This window comes from Plectropomus leopardus, chromosome 12 (genome assembly GCF_026936395.1).
Source record: "Plectropomus leopardus strain MGB_pleo_1.0 chromosome 12, ASM2693639v1, whole genome shotgun sequence".
In the NCBI taxonomy this organism is placed as follows: Eukaryota; Metazoa; Chordata; class Actinopteri; order Perciformes; family Serranidae; genus Plectropomus; species Plectropomus leopardus.
Genome location: NC_142187.1, coordinates 13,124,230 through 13,147,724, shown reverse-complemented (window position 1 = coordinate 13,147,724; position 23,495 = coordinate 13,124,230). Strand labels below are relative to the sequence as shown.

General features: G+C 40.6%; 1 protein-coding gene across 1 annotated transcript in view; it reads left to right on the top strand.

The window, feature by feature from the left end:
- The first annotated feature begins 12,603 nt into the window (after positions 1–12,603).
- Positions 12,604–23,495, top strand: part of dnm3b (dynamin 3b) — a 28,671-nt gene continuing 17,779 nt past the window's right edge. Inside the window, exons 1-7 of the mRNA XM_042497342.2 lie at positions 12,604–12,910; positions 13,803–14,159; positions 17,346–17,419; positions 17,616–17,765; positions 20,492–20,695; positions 22,778–22,876; positions 23,085–23,245. Coding sequence (XP_042353276.2) covers positions 13,999–14,159; positions 17,346–17,419; positions 17,616–17,765; positions 20,492–20,695; positions 22,778–22,876; positions 23,085–23,245 — 849 coding nt within the window. The 5' untranslated portion in view covers positions 12,604–12,910; positions 13,803–13,998. The remainder of the gene's footprint in view (positions 12,911–13,802; positions 14,160–17,345; positions 17,420–17,615; positions 17,766–20,491; positions 20,696–22,777; positions 22,877–23,084; positions 23,246–23,495) is intronic.

Below are 23,495 nucleotides of genomic sequence, written 5' to 3'. Positions count from 1 at the left end.
ATTGAGGTACATTTCATGAACCTAAAAATATATGGTTATTGTCCACCAGTGGTCCCTGTGACCAGAGGTGCTGTAATGAGAGGAAAGGTAGGACTAATTACCTAGCAAAAAGTCTGGAGTGAAAAGTTTAGTTTAGTTTGGTTGAAAGACTGAACCTTATATAAAAAAATAGTGGAAGCTCTATGAGGCCCCTCTCACCCCTTCGAGATGCGAAATGGTTCAGTCAGCATAAAGATTCATCTCAAAACTCAGTCAGAGCTGAGTGGTGACTGTTGTAAACAGTCATGTATTTCCCTAAAAAATCAATATCAAGTTCCAAAAAATAAAGCAAAGAGAGGAAGGAAAGGGAAAGAAAGCAAACTGACTTAATAAAAAGAAAACTCTAAAGAAGCATGAGAGAGACATGGATCAAGAGAGGACGGGCAGGGGCCCACAGACACCGCTTATGTCTCAGAGAGCCGTGAATGAGAGCAAGCGGCAGGCAGGTGTCAGATCTGTGCAGAAAACCCGAACAAAACCAACGACACATTACCTGCAGAATGATAACAACATCCAGCAGTTTCTGTGACATGATAAATACTTGTCAATTTCAACATGGATGTGTCAATGGACACATTGATAGCGAGTTTATTGCATCCTTTCAGATTTCAGTGCATCAGGGACACAAGATGGTACATTGCAACATTACTGGTCATTAGGATTCATTCTCTGGACACCATGGATATATGCACCAAATTGGATTCCAGTGATCTAATGGTTGTTGAGACACCTTATTAAAAATCTATCATGCCGACCTCATGGTGGCGCTATAGGGGAAGTCTGCAGATCAACACAGAGTCAGTAGGCTTCATGTTCTGGAGACTATGCATTTCTGTATGAAATTTCATAGCATCTCATCCAGCAGTTGTTGATTTATTTCAGTCTAGACTGAAGTAGTGAACCGATTGTCCAACCAACAAACAGATGGACAGACATTGTTAACCCCTAAAGCCATTCTGCTAGCATGCTTTAAGACAGGGCTTGAAAAGCTGATCATAAAAGCCATGGATTTTTATTTGACAGGACACATTATAGTGGAAACTAAACCGTTTTTATAATAAAAACCATCTCCTCCGGCTTTCCTTTCTCTGTTTACAGGAGGCATGGGGTCCACCTGTGTTCCAACTGACTCTGCGTGATACGTCTGGGACTTGGTGATGGACAGAGCGGGCAAAAAGCAAAAACATCTCCGCTGGAGTCCAACGCAAGTGTCTGCATTGTAAGTGTGCAAAGAAAACATTCTGGTCTCTTGGGGGGTAAAGTTGTGAACTAGTAGCCCTTCCTCTCAGTTTTTCTCCAGTCTTTTCAATTTGTCTTTTTCCTTAATTAACATGCCGTGACTGCCTTCTGTGACAAAATATTTCTTATAAATACCAGTAGCAGTGAACCAGTTTCACCTTAAAAAACAGCTAAAAGTGCACATCTGTGTTTGGTTCCACAAGATCAAACTGCTGCAGTTAACCTGTCTGTTTTATGGCCGGTGGAAAGTCACCAGTATTCCACAAAGTTTTTACCACTGAGGTGTGTTTTTCTTATGTAACATAACGACTCTGACAACCAGTGAAAAGAGAACAGGGGATCGTAATGTGCACACAGCCTCTTCCCCAGGGAGCTAAAGTAGCTCTACTGTGAGCTGGACTCAGTGTTTGTCTGCTGAAATGCTCAACATGTACAGCTTGAGCTGAGAATACAGCGTTATAGCGCTTTGGATGCAATACTTCTCTCAGGTTTCTAAAATAATGGACTTCCATGTTACAGCCCAGTGGCCAGAAGAAAATGTTACAAACCACAAAGACTTTACCTTTGCATGTTTCATATGTATTATATCAGTGTTTCTAAAGTGACAAAATCTATGAGCTGACTTTTTCATCACGTAGAGCACTGTTAGAGATCAACAAAGAACAAAACCAGTGGTGATTGTGGTTGATCGGGTTGTCCCTGTACTGTAGCTGCGTTCACATACAGTACAGTGAGATTTCTAGCATGTAGGATTCCTTTAAATATTAAATTTGACCTTTTTTCGAAGTAGCTTTATTACACGCTGTCTGATCGTAACAGATTTAGTATCAGCTTGGTTTTCATCAGAGCTAATTGCCATTTTCAGTGGATATTCAAAACCAAAAATTAATTTCACACTAAGGTTTTTATGGGTAGATTGTTCCATTAAATAAAAACATTATACGTGGCTTATTCATTATTTTATACACTTTACCCAAACAGAGGATAAAGACATTATTGAGTGGAGGGAGACTCCAGCAATTAAGGAGCACTTAACATTAAATTGATATTTAGAGGCCAAAAAAGGTTAGAGTACACTGTATTACCTGAGAAAGGTGTGAAAATTAAAGAGAAGTAAGAAAACAGAAAAAATATTTTTGTGTAAAAGATTACTTTTCTATCTTATCTCTCTAGTCTAGGTGGTGACCCTGCTCTTCATATTTAGAACCACTGTCTTAAAAATACATAGCATGGTTCTCACAAACAGCCTCTAGACTGTAGCATTCATTTCTCAGATAAATAACACGTTTTCAGCTGTTAGCTAATGGAAAAAAAAAGATGAATAGGAAATGAATAAAATAATAAGATGGAAAAATGAGAAAGACACTGTTGACATCATAGTTATTTTGGCAGTCATTTCAAAAAGCCTTTCAGAGTACATTTCCAGGATTCTTGGCAGTTTAGGTTTTCCGATATTTTGTTCTGAAGGGATATTTTACTGCCGCATTTATTTGAATATGAATTACACGATATTATGCAACAGAAAGATGGAGGAGGGGGGATCGACATCACAGAAGAAATACAAAAGAGATGAGAGAAACAGTGTGACTGCTGAATCAGGACAGACACGAGGAGAATGAAAAGCTCACCGTCAGAGTTGTTTTCGTCTGATCAGGGATTCAGAGGACATCAGGCAGAAGGGATTTCATAGGGCAGGAAAGTGGGCTTGGTAGATGACGTGCCACTCCTCTCACTGAGACATTGACGACATAAGTTTTCCGTCGGCCGAGGAATAACAAATTTCGCAGAACAATCATTGGCTGGCCATACTTGCAATTACAGGTGCGAAGTGTTTCATAACGGGCATTTACATGGGTGCCAGTCTGACTTGTTGATTTGAAATGTCATTTAGACATGAAGCATTGAGCGTTCAGCTTGAACATAACCTGCTACCTCAATGTGTAGGTGACATTTTTACGACAGTGCTCAGCCAGAGTTTGAGTCTGAGCTGAACTTTATGAGACACAATGGGGAAAAAGATGGAGGCAGGCTTTGCACATGTTGTGATGTAAGCTACCGAAGCTCAAACGAGTCATTGTGCTCAACTCATAGCGAGCAATCGATGACGTACAATGAAAACCAGTGTTTATATTTCCATAGTGCTCACAGGGGGTCAGATGGAAGTGTTGAAAAAGTGTGAAAAGCACTAAAAATGGCGTGCCGTCTACTACGACTGTGAGGGTATAATCACAGTGGGTCACACGCCCACACACACGAAACCACAGCCTCACAGCAGCACAGTGGGTGTTGTTCGGTCTTTGACGACTCAATACAGGTGTTAACACCAGAGGTTCTCATTACTGACACAGACGTGGCACCAGTGTCTTTTTTGAAAACACAGTCGCACACACAAACAAATAAGACGCAACTGACGTAACACAGCAGTGATGCAACCTGTGAAACACTCTGTCCAAGGAGTCATCTGCCTCACAGGAAGGGATGTGGCTAAGATTTTGGGGGATTTAGTGGCATCTAGTGGTAAGGATTGCAGATAGCAACCAGCTGAAACTTCTCCTGGTTAGGATTCCTACAGTGTTCATTATTAAGGAGGTTTTTACCAGCTGAATTATCCGCAGAGGTCTTTTCCTCTCTAAAACAAACGGATCAGGTGATTTAAACTGTAACAAATCAGTGTTTCTCCTGCACTGTTTGGCTCTTCGCAGACCAGCACCAGCTAATGTATGCTCACTTAATTTCTGATCAAAGCATTCAGGAGGTTTTGAATCAGAGCCAATTTATCCACCAGGGTCTCTTGCTCTCCAAAACAAATAGACCCAGTGATTACAACAGGTAAAAACTGAGATTAAAGCACTTGCATGTGGCAGATGCATTTACCAGGACCCACTCTGTAATTACATATAAACCACACGCTGTCTAAACTCTTGTTTTGAAGCCTCGAGCTCAGCATTTCAGCCAACACTATGTTGGTGTTTTTGGAGCCAGAAGTGACCATATTTGAGCGAGATGTCGGAGTGATGAGTGGATCTGGCACTGTAGCGAAGCCTCACAGACAGCCAGTCAAATGGCCCTGCCCTTAAATGCGTTTAACTTTGGGCCATAATAAAATGTAAAAGGGTGAGTTATCCACCCACCCCCCTCGTACAGTTGTAATGATTGTTGAAATTAGCTAGAGACTTTTTGTACCAGGCTGTAAATATGTTAATTTCTGCTGTAGAGTTGGCCATTTTAACATGGGGGTCTTTTGGGATTGACTCTGTTTTGGAGTCAGCCTCAAGTGGCCATTCAGGGAACTGTAGTTTTTGATACTTCCACATTCGCTTAATTTTTTCAGCTTTTGAGGTTGTCAATTGATATAAACATCCCATTCTAAGGTAAAGAAAACACAACGATTCTTATTTTTTAGGTGATTATACACTACAAGAGGGTACCTATTATTATATTATATTCCATTTTTGCCAATATCCTACACACTGGACCTTTAAAAGTCTCGTGGATTGGTATCATCACCACCTTGTATTTCCAGGTTGTTGATGTTGGAGACAGTAAGTCTTAAGCAGAGATCACTGGGCTGTTATAAAACGGGAATCAGTTTGAATTGATAGGATGTTCAGAAATATGTCATTCTTAAAGGAGTAGCTCGAGAATCGTTTATTCACTCTCTCAGTGTAAGTTAGATGAGGAGATGAAGCTACAACTACTAGATGGTTTAGTAAGCTTAGTTTTGCATAAAGACCGGAAACGAGAAAACAGCTAGCATGGCTCTGTCCAAAGGTAACAAAATCTGCCTACCATTGCCCCTAGGACAGTATAAGTTGTTAGTTTGGACAACAGTGGTGGACTAATGATGATCTTAATTCAGAGAGCTGTGTTAAAAGCATGACTAGTAATGACTATTTGGCTTAGAGGCAGAAAAGATAGCAAACATAATTGATATTTGGCTGAGAAAATTAATATTTTATATTCTGAGGCATTGCCTTGTAAACTGTCCTTAGCTAATGTCCTTGTCTGTCTTCTGGGACATTTCGTCATCTAAATACACAGTGTAAAAATCATGGACTTCCTGCTCATTATAATTCCAGTAATATTTGTCCAAGCATCACCCTCCAGGCATGTTGTTTTTATAAGTATGGGTTTACGGGATTCCTCGGGCTCTAATGTGTACATTCACCAGTGTCAGTAAATTCCTCTTTTCCTACTGTACAAACTGTCGTTCCATCTGTGTGCTGTGCAGTAAGGAGAAGGTGTGCATTACGTAATGGGGCCACTGGTTTTCCCCCATTGATGACAGTTAAACAGCAGGGCCACTCCGCTGTGGTGCAAGTCAAGCTGAGATTTGGCACACCAAATTAGCTGAAAAGAGGAAAATAAAGAGAAATGCCTTTTCATTAAAAAATGTCCCTCAAACATTTGAGCTATGAATAGTTTGCAGCCGTGCACAAGTCAAACACTGCTCTCTTTTCATCTCAAACTGTTCGCTTATTTCTCGGCTTGTCTCACTGGCTTTGTAATCTTGTTTTAAGAAAAAGGAAGAAAGGGCAAGGTCAAGTGAATTCCTTCTTTTTAAGCAGATTGAAATCTAAGGCTGTATCAAATTCAACGGCTGTGTCTGCAGGACTGTCTGGGCTTTGCTATAAAGAAACAATGACCTTATTTGCAAACAGCAGCTCGTGTCCTGGTACCGCTCAGAGTCAGACTGGACACAGCAAGGTCATTTAGTGGTGAGCAGACGGCATCGTCCTGTCCAAACGCTACGCTGCAATGAAGCATGGGTAATGGATGATTCAGGGCGATGATGGGGTGGCGCGTAGAGACCAACATGTTGATAACTACTCTCCCCGTCCTCCCTTTGAGCTGATGCCAATAATTTGTTTTCCACCATCTGTCTCAAAAACACACGTACAATGACAAACATACACACACTAAAGCACAATGTCTTGTATTTCATTTAGTGGATATTCATATTTAACATTTCCAACCCTTCCTCCTGATGAAACCTACAGCGTGCTATACATCTGTTTATACTGCTGGATTTACTGTTCTGGACATGGGCCAATGTAGACAAAAGTAATAGAAGCGCCTCATGGAAAGGACATAAACTCTGAAAGAATTTATTTGCAATCACAAACACACACGGAAACCCGGTAAGTCATGTGCATGTTTTTAGAGCTACATGAGACAACAACACGTTCTCACTCCCAACTTGTTGAGGCTTGATGAGCGGACCTACACGTGTGTCTTTTCAAAATAAACTTCCGTTTTCACATAAAATGTGCAGTTTCTGCTCATTAAATGCACGCAGTCCCTGTCTAAATAAACTTAGAATATAGGGGGAAAAAAATAGTTTTTAGGTTCACTTTCTTAATTTCAGGCAACAAAAATATGTGGTTAGATTATGGGAAAAAACATCACAGTTTAGCTTAAAATAAGTACATTTGTTAATAACTTATGTAATGTCACATGACATACGTCACTAACATAGCATGCTTCACATATTAGCACACTACGATGTGATTATAAATAATTCGATTGACTTTTATTTTCACAAAGTCAGGTGTTTGTTTTGGAATTTCTTGCTCCGTATACTACAGCAGCTGCTTGAAGCGTTAAAAAATGTTTCAGCTCGGGGTGCTTCAGGGAGCCTCAGTGTGTTGCTATCTGACGTCAAGAGCCATTGACCAATTGCAGTAATTGAGTTTGAAGTGAGGCCTAAATCTTATGCATTTGTGTCCGCATTGCAGATGCAAATGTATGCCAATCAGAACCAAAAAAAACCTATAACATTAAAGGGACATTTCACCACCAAATCAAAATACATATTTTTTTCTCTTACCTGTATTACTATCTATCAATCTAGGATTTTTCGGTGTGAGTTGCCGAGTGTTGGAGATATCGGCCGTAGAATAGTCTGCCTTCTCTTCGATATTATGGAACCAGATGGCACTTTGCTTGTAGTGCTCAAAGCACCAAAACTATACTTTTATAAAACAATACTTTTGAAAAACTCAACAGCAATATCTCCTTCCAGAAATCATGTCCGGGTTACTTAGAATAATTCACAGACCTTGTTGTGAGCAGTTTCATGCAGGCGCTACTTTCTTATCTACCGAACTACACCCAACAACCCAGATACAATGCAGATACGTTGTTAACGTTAATCTGCCCGGCAGGAGAGAGTGCGAGGTGGCCCGGCAACCATTTTCCAATTCACAGTGAAATTAACTGATTTACACTGGGATTTTTTTTGTACTTTTAATGTAAATAAGTTGACAGAGTGCATGAAAAAGCATCAAGGTAGAGCTTTTATATCAAAAAGAGAGTGCCACTAAAGGATCACCTTAACTGTTGACAGGGAGCTAATTATTATATCTGTAGTTATACATTAATTATTACAGCTCCTCTCCTTATTACAGCTCATGTTCTCCTCTTCCTTGTAGCTTCAGATGGTATTACCACACGCAAACAAAAGTAATTCAGTTAAATTCAACAGGAAGAAAAGGGCTGTTATTTGGTTGGTTGGGATCTTCAATGATTCTCCTGGCCTTTTTCTCGCAGCGTCTGGTATAAACATCCTTTATGAAGGGTAAAGCAGCGCCTATAGTATGTTCAGCTGAATAAAGAACTCTTTGCAGGGCCTTGGGGTTCTGTTCAATGCTGTTTCCATGCCAGGCAGTGATGTTTCCTGTCAGCACGTGTTTAATGGTGCAGGAGTAGAACATTTTTCAGTATTTGTTTAGCTGTGAATTGAGAAAGTTTGTGACCAAAGGCACCGTGTTGGAAAGAGTGGAGTCGAAAACTCAGCACCACAGACTGGCCGGAGCAAACATCCTTTTACAGCTAAACAGTACATTCAGATATGTCTCTGAAAACATTTGAGAACAGAATCTTGATACTTTTCTTCATTGTTTGTGACTGCAGTTCACAAACAATGACTAACCTGACTGACAGCTGTGTTAGAGACTCCTCCGCTCTGATTAGTTTCTGTATCATGCGCATCTGTGTGGATGTAGCTACAGTTTCAGCAAATATAAGAAAAAGTTATTTTTATTATATTATATGATTTTTTAATTTATTTTTTGTTTTAATGTTCGAAACACAACATTGCAAACATTAAAGTATAAAACACACACATACACACAAACAGTGCTGCTCAGCATAAAAGGACATAAAAAATCAATACAAATTTATATTATATTATTATTATTATTATTATTATTATTATTATTTATATTATAAATTATATTATACCCTCCTAGCACTTCTAATAAAATAGTTCTCACCAATATATCCTATACAAAGGCTCTTATTTATATAGCAGACAGGTTTACATTGACATATTGCAAAAAGGGTCACCATGTTTTATAACTATTTTAGAATGTATTATACATGTTAGAAAGTCCAGTGAAATGTACTTTATGATTAGATTACACCAACCCGAAAGTCCATGGGCCTTATCAGATGTCCAGCAGAGTAACATGTTCTTCCTTGCACAGAAAATCAAGATGTTAAGTTTTTTTTTTCTGATGTGGACTGACAATACAGTTACTGGGGAGGCCTAGGGGGAAAGACACTGGATCAAGTTCAGTATTTATTTTCAAAATCTTGCGTATTTACCCCAGAATAATCAACCAATATACCTTGAGTTTGGGGCAAGTCTGGTAACAATAGGTCATTTTTAGAAAGGTTACTCCAGATTTAATAATGTTTGTGTATTAATTGGCCTCATGCCATTTTGCAAAGTGGCCCCCGGAAAAAGCAAGTTGAGTAAACCTGCTGTATAGTATAGAAATTGATTGAAATGCTGCTGTAGACCATATTACATATAGGACATTGTCCTCTACTTTCATATATAATATGCAGCATCAGATACCATATCATTCTGAGCTGTATCACTTCTGTCAACTTCCAAACTAGTCTGTTACAGGAGTGATCGTCTCATTAAATGCAACCAGCTGCTTGACTTTGAGATACTTTCAAATAGAAGTGTAGGCGTCGCTAGTATATCTAACCCCCCTGAAAATTAAACATAATAAATAATTCCTGGAATGACTTTGAGAGCACATCCAGCTCTGAGACCCTTGAATCATCCTGGGCCTCATTTTAACATTGTGTCCCTGCTGCAGGTGGACATGTCACCGTTGACTCCCAGGTCCCTGTCTAAAAAAAAGCCCACTTATATTTTTAAGCTTTAAAAACTGACTTGAAAACCAACTCTCCTGTTACCCCAGATACCTCAGGAAACAGGATCTTTGGCGTGTGATGAAGGGGATGGTTCAGTCAGAGAGAGTTACTGGATACTTCTGCTCAGGCATCTTGTCTCTGTCCGGTAAGGTCAGGGGTTGAGCAGTCCAGTCAGACAGTTTTTACATCAGTATAACTCTTTATAATATTCTAATGACAGATTTGGTTACTTCCTCTTCTGTTTTCTAAAATTTCTGAAATATGACGACCACCAGACACTTCGCAGCATTTACACAGGCCCAATAATGTTACAAAGATTGCTTTTTATCATTTAAGAAATATCACAAGTTAGACACTACCTCTTTTTTGAAGATGCTTAAAAGCTGACACACGCCTTTGTATTTTCTCACTCAGACTACTCTAATGCACTCCATACAAGATTACACCCCACAAAAACACTGATGGGTTGCAACTGGCTCAAAGTGCAACAGCAGGAAATTTAACACACAAAAAAACAGAAACAAGAACAGGACTAATGTCATTACACTGGCTACCTGTAGCATTAAGGATTGATTTTTAAAAAAAATGTTTTACTTGTTTAAGGCCCTAAATGCATAGCACCTTCATATCTGTCCGATTGCAAATAATATGTCCCAAACCACTCCCTGAGATCAATTAGCGCTGGCTTGCTCAATTTATGAAAAATGAATTACAAAAGGTATGGTGTAGCAGCTCTCTGTGGTTATGCACCAAAGGTTTTATTTTTACAAATAAGACAATATCTTCTTGCTTTTACATTAAAATTCTACCTTTTTATAATATAATTGGTACCATTTTATATTTCTGTTATATTTCTCATACTCGTCTTATAAAATTTTAATGCCTCCGCGATGGCTGTGACCAGAGGCATCATGCTTAAGGCTGTCCTCCAGTCCCATCTCATGAATACGATATTTAAAGAATGCCTTGAGGGAATTTCTTAAAATTTGGCACAAACATCCAATTGGACTCAAGAATGAACTCAAATATTTTGGTGGTTATAGGGAAAAGGTCAAGGTCACTGTGACCTGGTCTGTCCCGGTATCGTGTACACAATATCTAAAGAATGCCTTGAGGGAATTTCATTAAATTTGGCACAAATGTCCACTTTGAATCAAGTATGACCTGATTAGAATTTGGTACTCAAAGATAAAAGATCAAGGTCACTGTGACCTTGCATCTGACTCATTCTTGTGAATGCATATCTCAAGAAGGCATCAAGGGAATTTCCTCAAATTTGGCACAAAAGTCCACTTGGACTCAAGAATTAACTGAATAGAGTCGCTGGTCAAAGGTCGAGGTCATTGTTACCTCACAAAACATGTTTTTGGCCATGACTCAGGAATTCATATGCTAGTTAAGACTAATTGATGACAAAGGCCAACTTTACTGTGACATCATAATGTTTTGCAAAAACACTTTACTGACCATTACTTAATGTTGTAAGTCAGAAACCAAAGGGGAGACATTTGGTCAGATACTGAATTGGTGACTCTTATCTTGGGTGGCCACCTTGAAACCATTTTGACTGCATAGATCTACTGTGCTGCCAGGTTGAAAAATGTGTGTGAAGCATCAGGCATATAAAATATAAGCGCAACTTTACTGGTGTGTGGAGGCATACAATCACAAGGCTATAATTCTAGTTATATCTTAAAATTGTGTTTCTCATTATTAAGTGGATTTATAATTAGTATTTTCCTTTTGAAAATCTCTTTAGGATTATAGTATTGTTGTGTTTTCGCTCCTTATGTATCCTGTTTTTAAATACGTGTGTTATTGGTGTGTTGCTCTTGTTAAGCTCTTTGAGCTGCAAGGGTAATGTCATTAAAGGCACTTTTTTATTGTTACTTGAGTTATTTCTTGGGATGATTGATTGCAATTATTCGACTAATCAGTCATTAAGAATTTAATTGAACATGTGACATTTAATTTATCAGTCGATAGGCTTTGCAGGGCTATCACAGTATATATGTTGCTGCGATCTTTGAGAACAAAAATGCATTTAGTGTTGTTTGAAATTATTTTTTTTTATGGATTTTTTAAAATAAAAATTAATCAAACATTAATGTTACCAAAAATTGATTGAGGTAAGTGCTTACAATTTGTAACCCCCCCCCCATGATTGTGATTTCATTGAACTTTAAAGTGTGTTTACATAACTATATTCCCTCAATATTTTTGGAGGGATTCTGATCTAAAATGTTTTTTCCTCAAATAATGGCAGATAACCACTGCAGATTATAGCAGATAGTAGCATATGGGCCCCCAAATGCAGAGCAACAGTGGTTAGGTCTTTACTGCCACCCAGTGTTCGTCCAGCTCACTACAGCATGATATAGAGCCATCTCCAGAGGCCTGACCATAATGAAAAGGGCAAATACTGACTAAATCGATCAGATTTGACTGTCACAGGCAGACGGAGGGGGTCGCACAGAGTCTGCCTGTTATGTCCTCGGTACATATTGCACATCTTTTCAAGCTCTATGCAGAGAGGCCTGAAAAGCTGATTAGATATCTCCTCACAGATCAACTAATTATGGCGATTTTCACATCCAGCGGAGGAGAGACACTTGTTATCAGACACAGGTTGTCCTGCGAGAGGTGAAGGAAGAATGGCAGCGTCCTTTCCACATGACCGCCTCCACCAGCCTCGGCCTGCAGTGACAATCTGGGACCCAACATCACACTATTTTATTTATTTATTTATTTATTTTTTAAATGTCCACGAGCAAATCCTTTATGTTTTCAAACGTGTGCCGATGGTGTCAAAATCACAACGGATGCGGCTCATCACAGCAGTGTTTGAATATGCGCAAAGCAAAAGGCGACATAAAATGCCTGCACTATGTATGAAATGGTAGTGTATGCGATTTACGACAGCTGCTTTCTGCTCCTACTGCAGGGATCTGAAGGAGCGCATCCACCTCTTCTGTTGCAGCGATGCGCAGCCGTGCCGCATGACTCACAGCGGCACAAATGGCACGGATGTAAACAGGAGGCGGGCTCAGGTAGGCCTAACCTGTACCTGGACAGCCAATGAGAGGCCGCGCTCCTCTGGCTTCGTCTCCAATCCCGCGGCTGTCATTGGTCCTCCGCCGCGTCGCTTTGCTGTAAAGAGCGAGGCGCAGCTTCGCAATTACACCGAGAGGAGAGAGGGGGAAAAATGATTAATCTGTCAAAGGCGAATTTGTGTTCGGGATGACACCGCTCTGACATTCAACCGACCGGAACGAAGCTCACAGACGAGCACAATTAAATGCACAGGAAATTGACATCAAGCCGATGTAGCAGGTGGCGCTTGTATAATCGTCCGGGGTCTTGTCACTTGTCTTTGCTGCCTGATCTGCGCGTCGTTTCAGCACCGGACAGCGACCGGGACCATCGGACGCTGAAAAGGGAATCCTGAGGCGGGGTAAGCTCACAACAACACAGTTATCACCATCATGTATTCACAAGACGCTATTTTATATTGTATATCAGCGTGCTTGTGATTGCAGCGAATGATGCATTGTTTTGCTTTAATTACGCGTCATTCGTGTGTGATTTTTGGAGCCTGGAGCGCATTGGTCTGTTCATATGGAGCCTATGGAGCCCCACGCACCAAATGCCCTTCAAAATGCTTCGTGCTGCTCGCTATGTGTGTGTTTGTGTGAGTGCAGAGAGAGAGAGAGAGGGAGAGAGGTTATGGTGGTTGTGGTAAGCAACTGCGCAATTGTCTGTACAGTGGCGTAAGGTAGTTGCGACGGGCCCTGGTGCACACTATTATGATGGGCCCTAGTGCACGCTATTGTGCACATATCGTTTCGTCACATGATCAAATAGCGACTTGACATTGGACACCAACGTGCATATTACCCAGCAATCATCACTGCATATCTGTATGGCAAAATCTGTAAAAATGCCATACAAAACAAGAAATTATTTGTTTAATTCCATTGTTTGCTTGTGTTGTGTATGAAGAATATGTATCATATTTTGTTATAGATTTCTAATGACTATTTTACAAAAAACAAAAAGAAAACAATGACAGAGTTAGAGTTGCTTTTTGAGGGCAATTATAGCAAAGACTTACTGTACTTATTTAATGGTGGTCTTTTGAATATAGCGTTATTACTATGAGGAAGCTTGTTTTAGTATTCTCATTTTCTATTCAACATATTGTTGGAGCCCCCCCACCCTCCCCCTCACCTCATGGGCCCCAGTGCAACCACACTGCCTGCACTGTCTATATTTACGCCCCTGTGTCTGTCCCTGTCTGTTCATATCTCTTTTCTGCACCTCTCTCTCTCCTCTTGCTTCCACAGTCGGTCCGACCCTCGCTTGGCTCGGGGCAATGCGCGGCTAGATGACTTCACTACATCAACAAGCACCGCGGTATCCTGGACTAATATAGCAGCGCCACATCCCCCCTCCTCCTCCTCCACCACCTCCTCCTCCTCTTCCTCCTCTCTCTCTCTCACTTCCATTCGCTGATCCTGAGTCCATCCGTCTAAAGGCACCATGGGAAACCGTGGCATGGAGGACCTGATCCCGCTGGTCAACAAGCTGCAGGATGCCTTCAGCTCCATCGGCCAGGCCTGCAACCTGGACCTGCCGCAGATCGCTGTAGTAGGCGGGCAGAGTGCAGGGAAGAGCTCCGTGCTGGAGAACTTTGTAGGCAGGTAAAGTTGACCACCAGAAATAGGATAATCCCTGCTCCGGTTAACCTTGAGGATGACATAAGAGGCCTATGGGGCCAATCTCTCTGTGCAGAGTTCAAACAATCTCTCCCCCAAGCTTTAAGTCACTGCTGCTGCACCTTGTGATGAGTTATGTTCTGTGCAGTGTATATTTTTTCAAACACACAACACTGTCTTGTGGCTACTGGCAGAGAAGGGGAGCAGTATTTGGGTTACAGCAGCACCATGGGGAGTTCAGCCCAATCAGCAGCAACTGCAGTCCTTCACAGTCCTAGAAATATCTGTACAGTTCCCAAGCATCCTTTGGAAGGCATTAATATGCCAGTGACCCCTTAAAGGTCCAGGATTTAGGGGGATATATTAGCCAAAATGGAATATAATATAATGTAATACATATTTTTCTTTAGTGTATAATCGCCTGAAAATAAGAATCTTTGTGTTTTCATTACCTTTTTTCATTTTTATTTACATTGGTAGCGAGTCTTCATCCATGGACCCAGCTATGTTGCACCGCTATGTTTCTACAGTAGCCCAGAACAGACAAACCAAACACTGGCTTTGGATAGGGCCTTAATCTTACACACTGTTCTTTTAAAAAAAAAAATTACAGTCTCATTTTGTGAATGCAGATTGTAGAGACACATTGATGCATTTTAAAACACCTTCCTACTGTACATGTCAGCAACCACTCCTGAAATCACATGAATATTCAGTATCTCGCCCTGGATTTTGGTTACTCTCAACAAACATATTATGAGCAGATGAATTGATTTTCTTTTAATGTAAGTATCAAGCCATTCCCAACCAAGAGTGTGGTACTGTTCATCACTTCCATTGTTAAAAGTTGGGTAGGAAACATGGCCATGTCTCACAAAAACTGCCCCACAGCTACTATGTGATGTGTTTTGTTTGCTTCAAGAAGCTTATTTGTTTCCTTCTCAGTAATATGGCACTATTCTGTCATAGAGAAAATGCATTTCATAATTTCAGAATTTTTCAAAAAGTTAACTCTCTAAATTGGTTCATTTACAGTAGTGTTTCTTTTGCAATGCAGTATCTGTACCAGTCGATATAACATGTAGCAAATTAAAGAGTCACTCCAATGATTTCACATGTGAAGGTCAGTATAGTTACCATGGAGAACAATACTCAGCCTGTGAATCCAGCTGTTTAATGTTATCTGTTGCTCTGGAGGGAGCTGATGATACTGTTACTTATGATGTCATCAGAGTTACTTGAATTAGACAACAAATATTTGACGAAAAAAAATGTCTTATGAATATAATATAATATAATTTAATGTAATATAATTTAAATTCTGGCATTGAGTTTGTTTGAGTTTGGTATGTTTAAAGGTCCCATATGTCATTTTCGGGTTCATACTTGGATTTGGGTTTTCTACTAAAACATGTTTACATTCGTTAATGTTCAAAAAACGCATATATTTTTTTAATATTGTCTGCCTAACTATATATCTGTAGTCACCCTCTGTCTAAAATGCTGCCTCAAAAGGCCTGTCCAAAAATAAGGCCCCATCTCATCTTCTCTGATTGGTCAGTGTTTTTGGGTTGTTTACATCTGCGCTCTCAGAGTCTCTGCACCCTCATTTTAACCAGGATATGACTGTAACGTCACTGCATCGTCAATTTCTGCCTTTATATAGAAGAATTGTGAAATCACAAATTCACCTATGTCCTGCGGCACGGTGGCTTTGTGGTTAGCACTGTTGCCTCACAGCAAGAGGGTCCCTGGTTCGAATCCCGGTTGGAACAGGGGTCGGTCCGAGCGGGGCCCTTCTGTGTGGAGTTTGCATGTTCTCCCCGTGTCCGCGTGGGTTCTCTCCGGGGTCTCCGGCTTCCTCCCACGGTCCAAAGACATGCAGCTCAGGTTAATTGATGACTCTAAATTGCCCTTAGGTGTGGTTGTGAGTGTGTATGGTCGTTCGTCTATATGTGTCGGCCCTGTGTCGGCCCTGCAACTGTCCAGGGTGTACCCCGCCTTCCGCCCGATGACAGCTGGGATTGGCTCCAGCCCCCCCGCGACCCTTACGAGGACAAGCGGTTACAGAAAATGACTGACTGACCTATGTCCTGATTAATCATTTAAAGGCACAGTTTCTTAATACAGACTGTGCTCTCTATGGACTGAGCATTTTGAAACGTTCACAGTATTTACATAGCACCTACACCTGCTTTATAATTATTAATGGAAATAGCTGGGGGTTTTTTTACAATGTGGGAAATTAAAATGAAGGGTGCTATTGAATTGTGTTATGGGAAATGTAAGATGCAGTGTTTTGGGAACTTGACTTATCATAGGGACTAAAAATCAGAAAGTCTCGGCCTCTTTTGCTTCAATTTCGACCACTGTTTTTTTTCAATCTGTTGCTTACAAGTCCCCCAAATCTGTGCAAGTGCAAAGCTGCATTAGCAAGATTGCCTTCAGTGTGACCAAACCGGTTCTTTCTTGTGTCGTTTTAGCATGCATGTGTGCATTCCCAGATGGATGCATTGATTTTGTCCTGTTCCATCCTTCATTGAGAGTCGTGATGCTGAGTAATGGTCCATCTGTCTAGAAACTGGCTAAGCACAGCGCTGAATGGACAAGTAGTGGGCTCGTCTTTTTTTTAAACCCATCCCACTTGAGGGAGCTCCGAGGGTCGATATGTGCTAATAAGGTTTTTACGGAACAGACCTTTATCCTAGGAGATGGTTGTGATGGCTGTCAGGTGTTTGGCGTGCTCATACGTACACGCTCACACACATAAAACAAGTTGGTGTGGAACCCCTCAGGAAATGGCAAAGTCATCGTTTTTAAATGAGAGAGCTCCTTGTCAGTGAAGCAGCTCTTCATTTCGACCTGTTGTTTATCAGGTCAGATTGTTCTGTGCTGTCGGAGCACTTAGTTGCAGCAGCAGGAACTGAAAGTACAGGAGGTGCGGCCCCTATTTCACTTCATTTATTGAATCAATGTGCAGTGTACCATATTAGTGATGTTCAAGGGTCTATAGTAGCTGGCATGCTATAATTATAATACATTTGCCCTTCAAGAGTTCAAAGAAAGAAAGCCTCAAGATGAAGATATCATTAAGACCCCAAGAGTCTTTGATAAATGTTTTCATTGGCTGCGATGTGATGTAATGAATTATGATTGACTGTCTTTTCTCAGGGACTTTCTGCCCCGTGGATCTGGTATTGTCACCCGCAGGCCCCTGGTCCTGCAGCTTATCAGCGCCACTGCAGGTGGGCACACTTACACACCCACACATGCTAGCATGCACATACACACATACAAATGCTGCCTCCCCCTCTCCCCTTGTTAAATTGTGCTGTTTTTTTCCTCCTGGCTTTTTTCCTTCTCACACTGGCATTATTTTTCTCTAAGACACATGCAGCACAGCCTCCTCTAATCCCTGCTATATATTCTTCATCCTCTCAGAATGGGCTGAATTCCTTCATTGCAAAGGGAAGAAGTTCACAGACTTCGATGAGGTTCGCCAAGAAATCGAGGCGGAGACAGACCGTGTCACGGGGGCCAACAAAGGCATATCTCCGGTCCCCATCAACCTGCGGGTTTACTCTCCTCACGGTATGATGCTAGACCTTTCTTTTACTGTCAATTAACAGCACATGATGACACTTTTTAAATCAAGCGTGCAAGCTGTGAGTGTGTGTCATAAACCTTAAGCCCTTTGTATTATTAGCTGGGCAGAAAATGTTAAAAACTTGGTCATGAGAAACAAAGAATAGGTTCAGCCAGCAAAATTATTATGAATAAACTTTTATGTTGTTAAAGGGGTTAAAAGGAGGCAGTCAAACAGCTCCTTATTAATATGGCTAAATATGGGTTACGCATACATTATACTGATGTCCTTGTTAGGTGAATGCGGTCTTTTATAACCAAAACCTTGAAATGAAGTGAATTCAGATTCCTGGACTAATTAATTGAGCTTTCTACCATCTTTATTCCTCTACTAACATAAATGGTTTGGAATTAGCTCATATTTTTTATGTTTTCTAGTTGAAAACTGACAGCATGTACACTAAATATCCAAGGACATTGGAATTACATACTGAAATGCTAAGAGAAATATGACCTTAAATGCTTCAACATATTAAACTAAGAACTGGAAAGGATTTTATCCTATTGATGAAAAACCCCACCAATCAGATGTATAAATATATATATATATATATATATATATATATATATATATATATATATATATATATATATATATATATATATATATGAATGAATGAGTTTCGTAGCTTTCTAATGATTTCTACAGTATTTTTGGCAATTTTGATCCAGGGGGTGGTTACACCAGCTGTGAGTAAAAGCAAATGTTGGCAAGTGTGGTTAAGTGATTATCAAATGGAGATTTACGCATCAGTGAATTAAAACAAATTTCATCATACAAACTGTAACATATGTCATCACCAAGGCTGCACCCCCTTTTGCGAGAGAGAAACACATTGTCGCATAAAGATAAAAACAGGAAAATGCTGCTGTGTAGCAGGTTTAGGTTTTCACACTTAGATCTGAGGCACATAAGATAAGATAAGTGAATATTCACTGTCATTGCTGTAAATGGCTAAATGATGCTGGTGGCAGTTAGTGACAGATAGCTCGAGTAGGAGGCTGCTGCAGTTCAGTTATACAGCACAGCGGCTCAGACTGTTGTCTGCACCTAAATCTTAGCCTGTAGATCAATGAGCTGGCTGTTCACAGGTTGGTTATTTACAGACAAAATGTAGCAGAATAAAACCTAATGATTCAATCAAATATGTGGATATTTCTGGATTAGCAATATCTGGCCGCTGTGTTGGGCCATTGAGCCATTTGGATTTGGAAGACTGAACGGAGCATGGTGGTGATCAACCTTAACTGTTTAAGGTATTGCAAACGCTCAGGTGCAAACAAGGTCTCAAAACAATTATTAGATTTATCTATAAAACATATCAAACTCAAAAGGGGTCATTTAATGCCCTTTTTTGCCTTCACCTCTGTGTTTTCGTAGAAGTACAGAATAAAGATCAGTGGAATTTATTGTAATGTGCTGTTTAATAAGTGCCTTATGCTAAATGGCGTTCTATGTCTCTCCAGCTCTGTGATAAAAATGCATAAAGGTGAAATATAAGTGTAGTAACAGTACACACTTTATGGGGGTATTTCATAAATGCCAGATGCATAGAACGCTACATGGTGTACTGTACTTATCTGACAGCGCATTGCAATAAATTGCGCCATTCTGTGTGCAGGTTTTTTAATGAAAACCTGACTGGTGAAGGCGAAAAAACAAACTTTTAAATGACCCCTTTGGCATTTGATATAAAACAAATGTTTGTTTAACACATTAATTCATTTTATATTATATTATTTTATCATTCATACAAACATTTTAAAATCCAAACACACGTCAGATTGCCCTGACATCAATCAGATCTATGGATTTCTATCAGCCAGAAAGGGGCAGGGCCTAAACATTTTGGGAAATATGTGCTGGTCTGGTCTTTTTTTTTTTTTTGTTACTTTATATTCACACTAACCTGCTGCCAGGTTTAGCTAACTGATGTGGTGCCTGGCTAATGGAACCCACTGAGGAAACATGCTAGCTAAGCTAACCTGTTTATTAGCGAAGAGAAGAAAAGGTAACTAATATGGTCAACATATCTGACTAAACTAGATCAACATGCTGTTTAAACTGGGCAGATTTTAATAACCTCGAACTTTAAAACGTTATGCCAACGCCGTTATCTTAAATAGACAAATGTTGCTTAAGTTTACGTTACCATAGTCCTGCTAATCTGCTTTAATACTAGCTGAAAAAAACAGCTAAACGATACCTATATTTACAATGAATGGTTAGTGAACTAGGTTCATAACATAGCTTGTCCCACTAAAACTCATCACTAATATTGACACAAACTAGGATATTTAGTCATAGGTGCAAGCAGACTGTAGCCTAATGACTAGTTTGAAACTAGTCAGTGGTTGCCAGGATCTTAGAAAAGACCCAGATTTGATAAAAAGTTTACAAAAGGCTAGTGCAACCAAATCCTGCAGTTCCATTATTAGTTTATAATTGACTGCATGATATTAATATAAAGATATTTTGGGCAAACAGCTAAAAGCTTCAGCTTCATAGTTTTTCTATTTTTCTTGCTGTAGGGGGCAAAGTTCAAATTACAGGGGATCATCTCAGCTAAAATAACAACATAAAGGAAGTAATGAAGATCCCCTTTCAATAACAATAGGGCCACAGAAAATTCATATAGGCACAGTTACTTTATTGCATTCTGTCTGTGCAGTGCTGAACCTGACTCTCATCGACCTGCCGGGGATCACTAAGGTGCCGGTCGGAGATCAGCCCGTGGACATCGAGCAGCAGATCAGGGAAATGATCATGCAGTTCATCACCAGAGAGAGCTGCTTGATCCTGGCCGTCACTCCCGCCAACACTGACTTGGCCAACTCTGACGCTCTTAAACTGGCAAAGGACGTTGATCCACAGGGTAAGGCGGCCGCATTTAAAGGATAATGAGAGTAAAGAAGGCGGTAGGAGAGACGTAGTAAGAGAAAGGTGGACTCGTGGTTAGTGAGAACAACCTGAACAAGACATGGAGTCTCCATCAGCTGCAGCCAGGGACGATGCTCAGTGTCTGACCTTGTTCTCTGACCTCTCTGAATTGGGAAACAGAAGTTCCCTGCAGGGATCGATCAAGTGTCATGTTATTATTAGAAAGGAGGGGCTGAGAGAAGGGGAAAATGGAGGATAAGGAGGACATTAAAAGATAAATGAGGAGAAGTAAGGAGAGAGAGGAGGAAGAAAATCAAAAAGAGATAGGTGGAGTTAAGGAAACACATATGAGGTGATGCTAAAGAAAAAAGATGCTGGAAGTGGGATACTGAGGAAGGGTAAGAAAGGAATCAGCTTAATTGAATGTTCAAAGAGTCTGACCTTCAGACAGGAGAGGGAGACACAGGAGAGGAGGACAAATTAGCTGGGAATAGGAGGACTTGGACAAAGTGACCTTGTGCAAGGGAAGAATAATACCAGACCAGGAGAGTGAGGTGAAAGTATACAGAAGGGAACAGGGAGAGATGGGATGCTAACAGTCAAAGATGCTTAGGATGACATAGCAGAATTAAATAAAGAAGAAGAAAGAAGTGGAGAAGAGGGACTGAATAAAGGAGAGGAAAAGCAGGACATCTTCAAAGTCCTCATTTTGCTGGAACAGCTGTTCAAAAAAAAAAAAGAATTTGCATTGAGAGAAAACAGAAAACACTGACATTTAAGAAACACTGCATGGCATGTGTTGTATTTTTAGTGAACCCAAAAGATTATGAAAATGGATCCCCTAAAAGAGCCGTATGTTGGACATGGAACTTCGGCTTCTTGCTTTCGGCACCCGTGTTGAGCAGTCAGACTGTTCACGCTTGATGTGCCATGGCCCCGAGCTCTGTGGCAGGCTGACGATCTGCAGCACTAAATACTCAATTATGAACAACATAAAGGATATATTACATGTGATATACATGATGTGACCGCGATAATGATAAAATATGCATCCAGTGCTCCCACAATGCTTGTCAGTTGTGTCTAAACACAGAGGGAGGGGGCAGACACAAAGAGACAGACAGGCACACAGAAATGCACACACACACTCAGACACACAGACACAGATACACAACCAGAGACACACAAGCAAGCAGTGACAGAGAGACAGGGGCAGAGCTCTCTGTGTGATAAGAAAGGAGCAGAGAAGGAGAATCACTGCTGACCAGCACAGAGAATTGCGCTCCTGGTGTGAATGAACAGGCGACTGCTGACGTGCGGTGCCGTGTGGCAATTAACATATCAGGATGCTTAAACATCCAGTGTGAAACCAGCGTTATGGGGCATTCAGAACCTAAATATAGCAGCAATCAACCATTTACTATGAAAAGATATAGAAAAGCATGACACCTATAACCCTTCAGTCATGTATGCTAGTCAAACGGAGGTCTATTAATTCCTATGAGAACCTCCTCGAGGCGTAAGATTTCAGACATACCATATGCAGTGTGCCACAGGAAAACAAATTAGCTAACAGACTGATAAATATGATAACCCTTTCCCACTACAACTAGGGCATGCAGGTGGGTTTTTCAAACACGAGTAAACCTGCTAAAATTGGCTATAGACTACTTTCCAGCTGCCAATAGGAGACCCGTGAACAGGACGCTGCAGCCATGCAGCAGACGAGTTTGCCTTAATGTGCAGTGGGAATGAGGCTTAATACAGCTCCATTCGCAGGGTTCCTACACATTTAAAAACTTTTCCATGACTTTTAAAGGACCCATAATAATAGAAGAAAAAAATACAGACTCACTGTGGAAAAGAGTGTTAACACCATTAGCTTTGTCAGCATTGTTGCAACCGTTAGCTGTTAGCTGCCAGGTCATCAACTTCCATGTTGAAAGCCATGCACAGACAATCCGAACTCAGACTGATAGATGTGCTCTGAATGTGGCATATATCTCCTTTAAACATTCAAAAAGCATTTCTAAATTTCTGTCACATCCTTCCCCCCTCTTTTTGACTCCTTTTGTAGGTTTGAGAACTATTGGAGTAATCACCAAACTGGATTTGATGGACGAGGGCACAGATGCCCGAGATGTTCTGGAGAACAAGTTGCTGCCGCTGCGAAGAGGTGTGTGTGCCAGCCAGATTCACTTCGGCTCTTGTACTCACTCTTTCTCTTGTAACTGTTCACTCTCAGATTCTCTAACCTGCTTTCTTAATCACAGCGTCCAATAACTGTCCTTGTTCTACCTTCTTTCACCTCCACTGCTTATTTATCTCCTGGGATTGCGATTCATTGTTTCTCTCAATTTGTGTCTTTGTTTATTTATTCGCAGGTTATATTGGAGTGGTGAATCGCAGTCAGAAGGACATTGATGGAAAGAAAGATATCAAGGCAGCTTTGGAGGCTGAGAGGAAGTTCTTCTTTTCACACTCATCATACAGGCACATGGCTGATAAAATGGGCACCCCACGACTGCAGAAAGTGCTCAACGAGGTGATCATAGATTTACTCCCGTTGCATTCCCACAAAGCACTTTACATAATTAATAAGAGGGCGGCCTTGTTTTTTTTTTTTTCACTTCCATTGTACGGCACATCAGTGTGGGTGCTACAAGACTGTCAGTAGGTGGGAAATGTGTTCAATCTTTCTAGTTCAGCTCCTAATAATTTATAGTTTCACTCAGACAGGCATTCCACATTTTCTCTGCATTTTTACGCTATGAATGTCACATATTCTACAATTA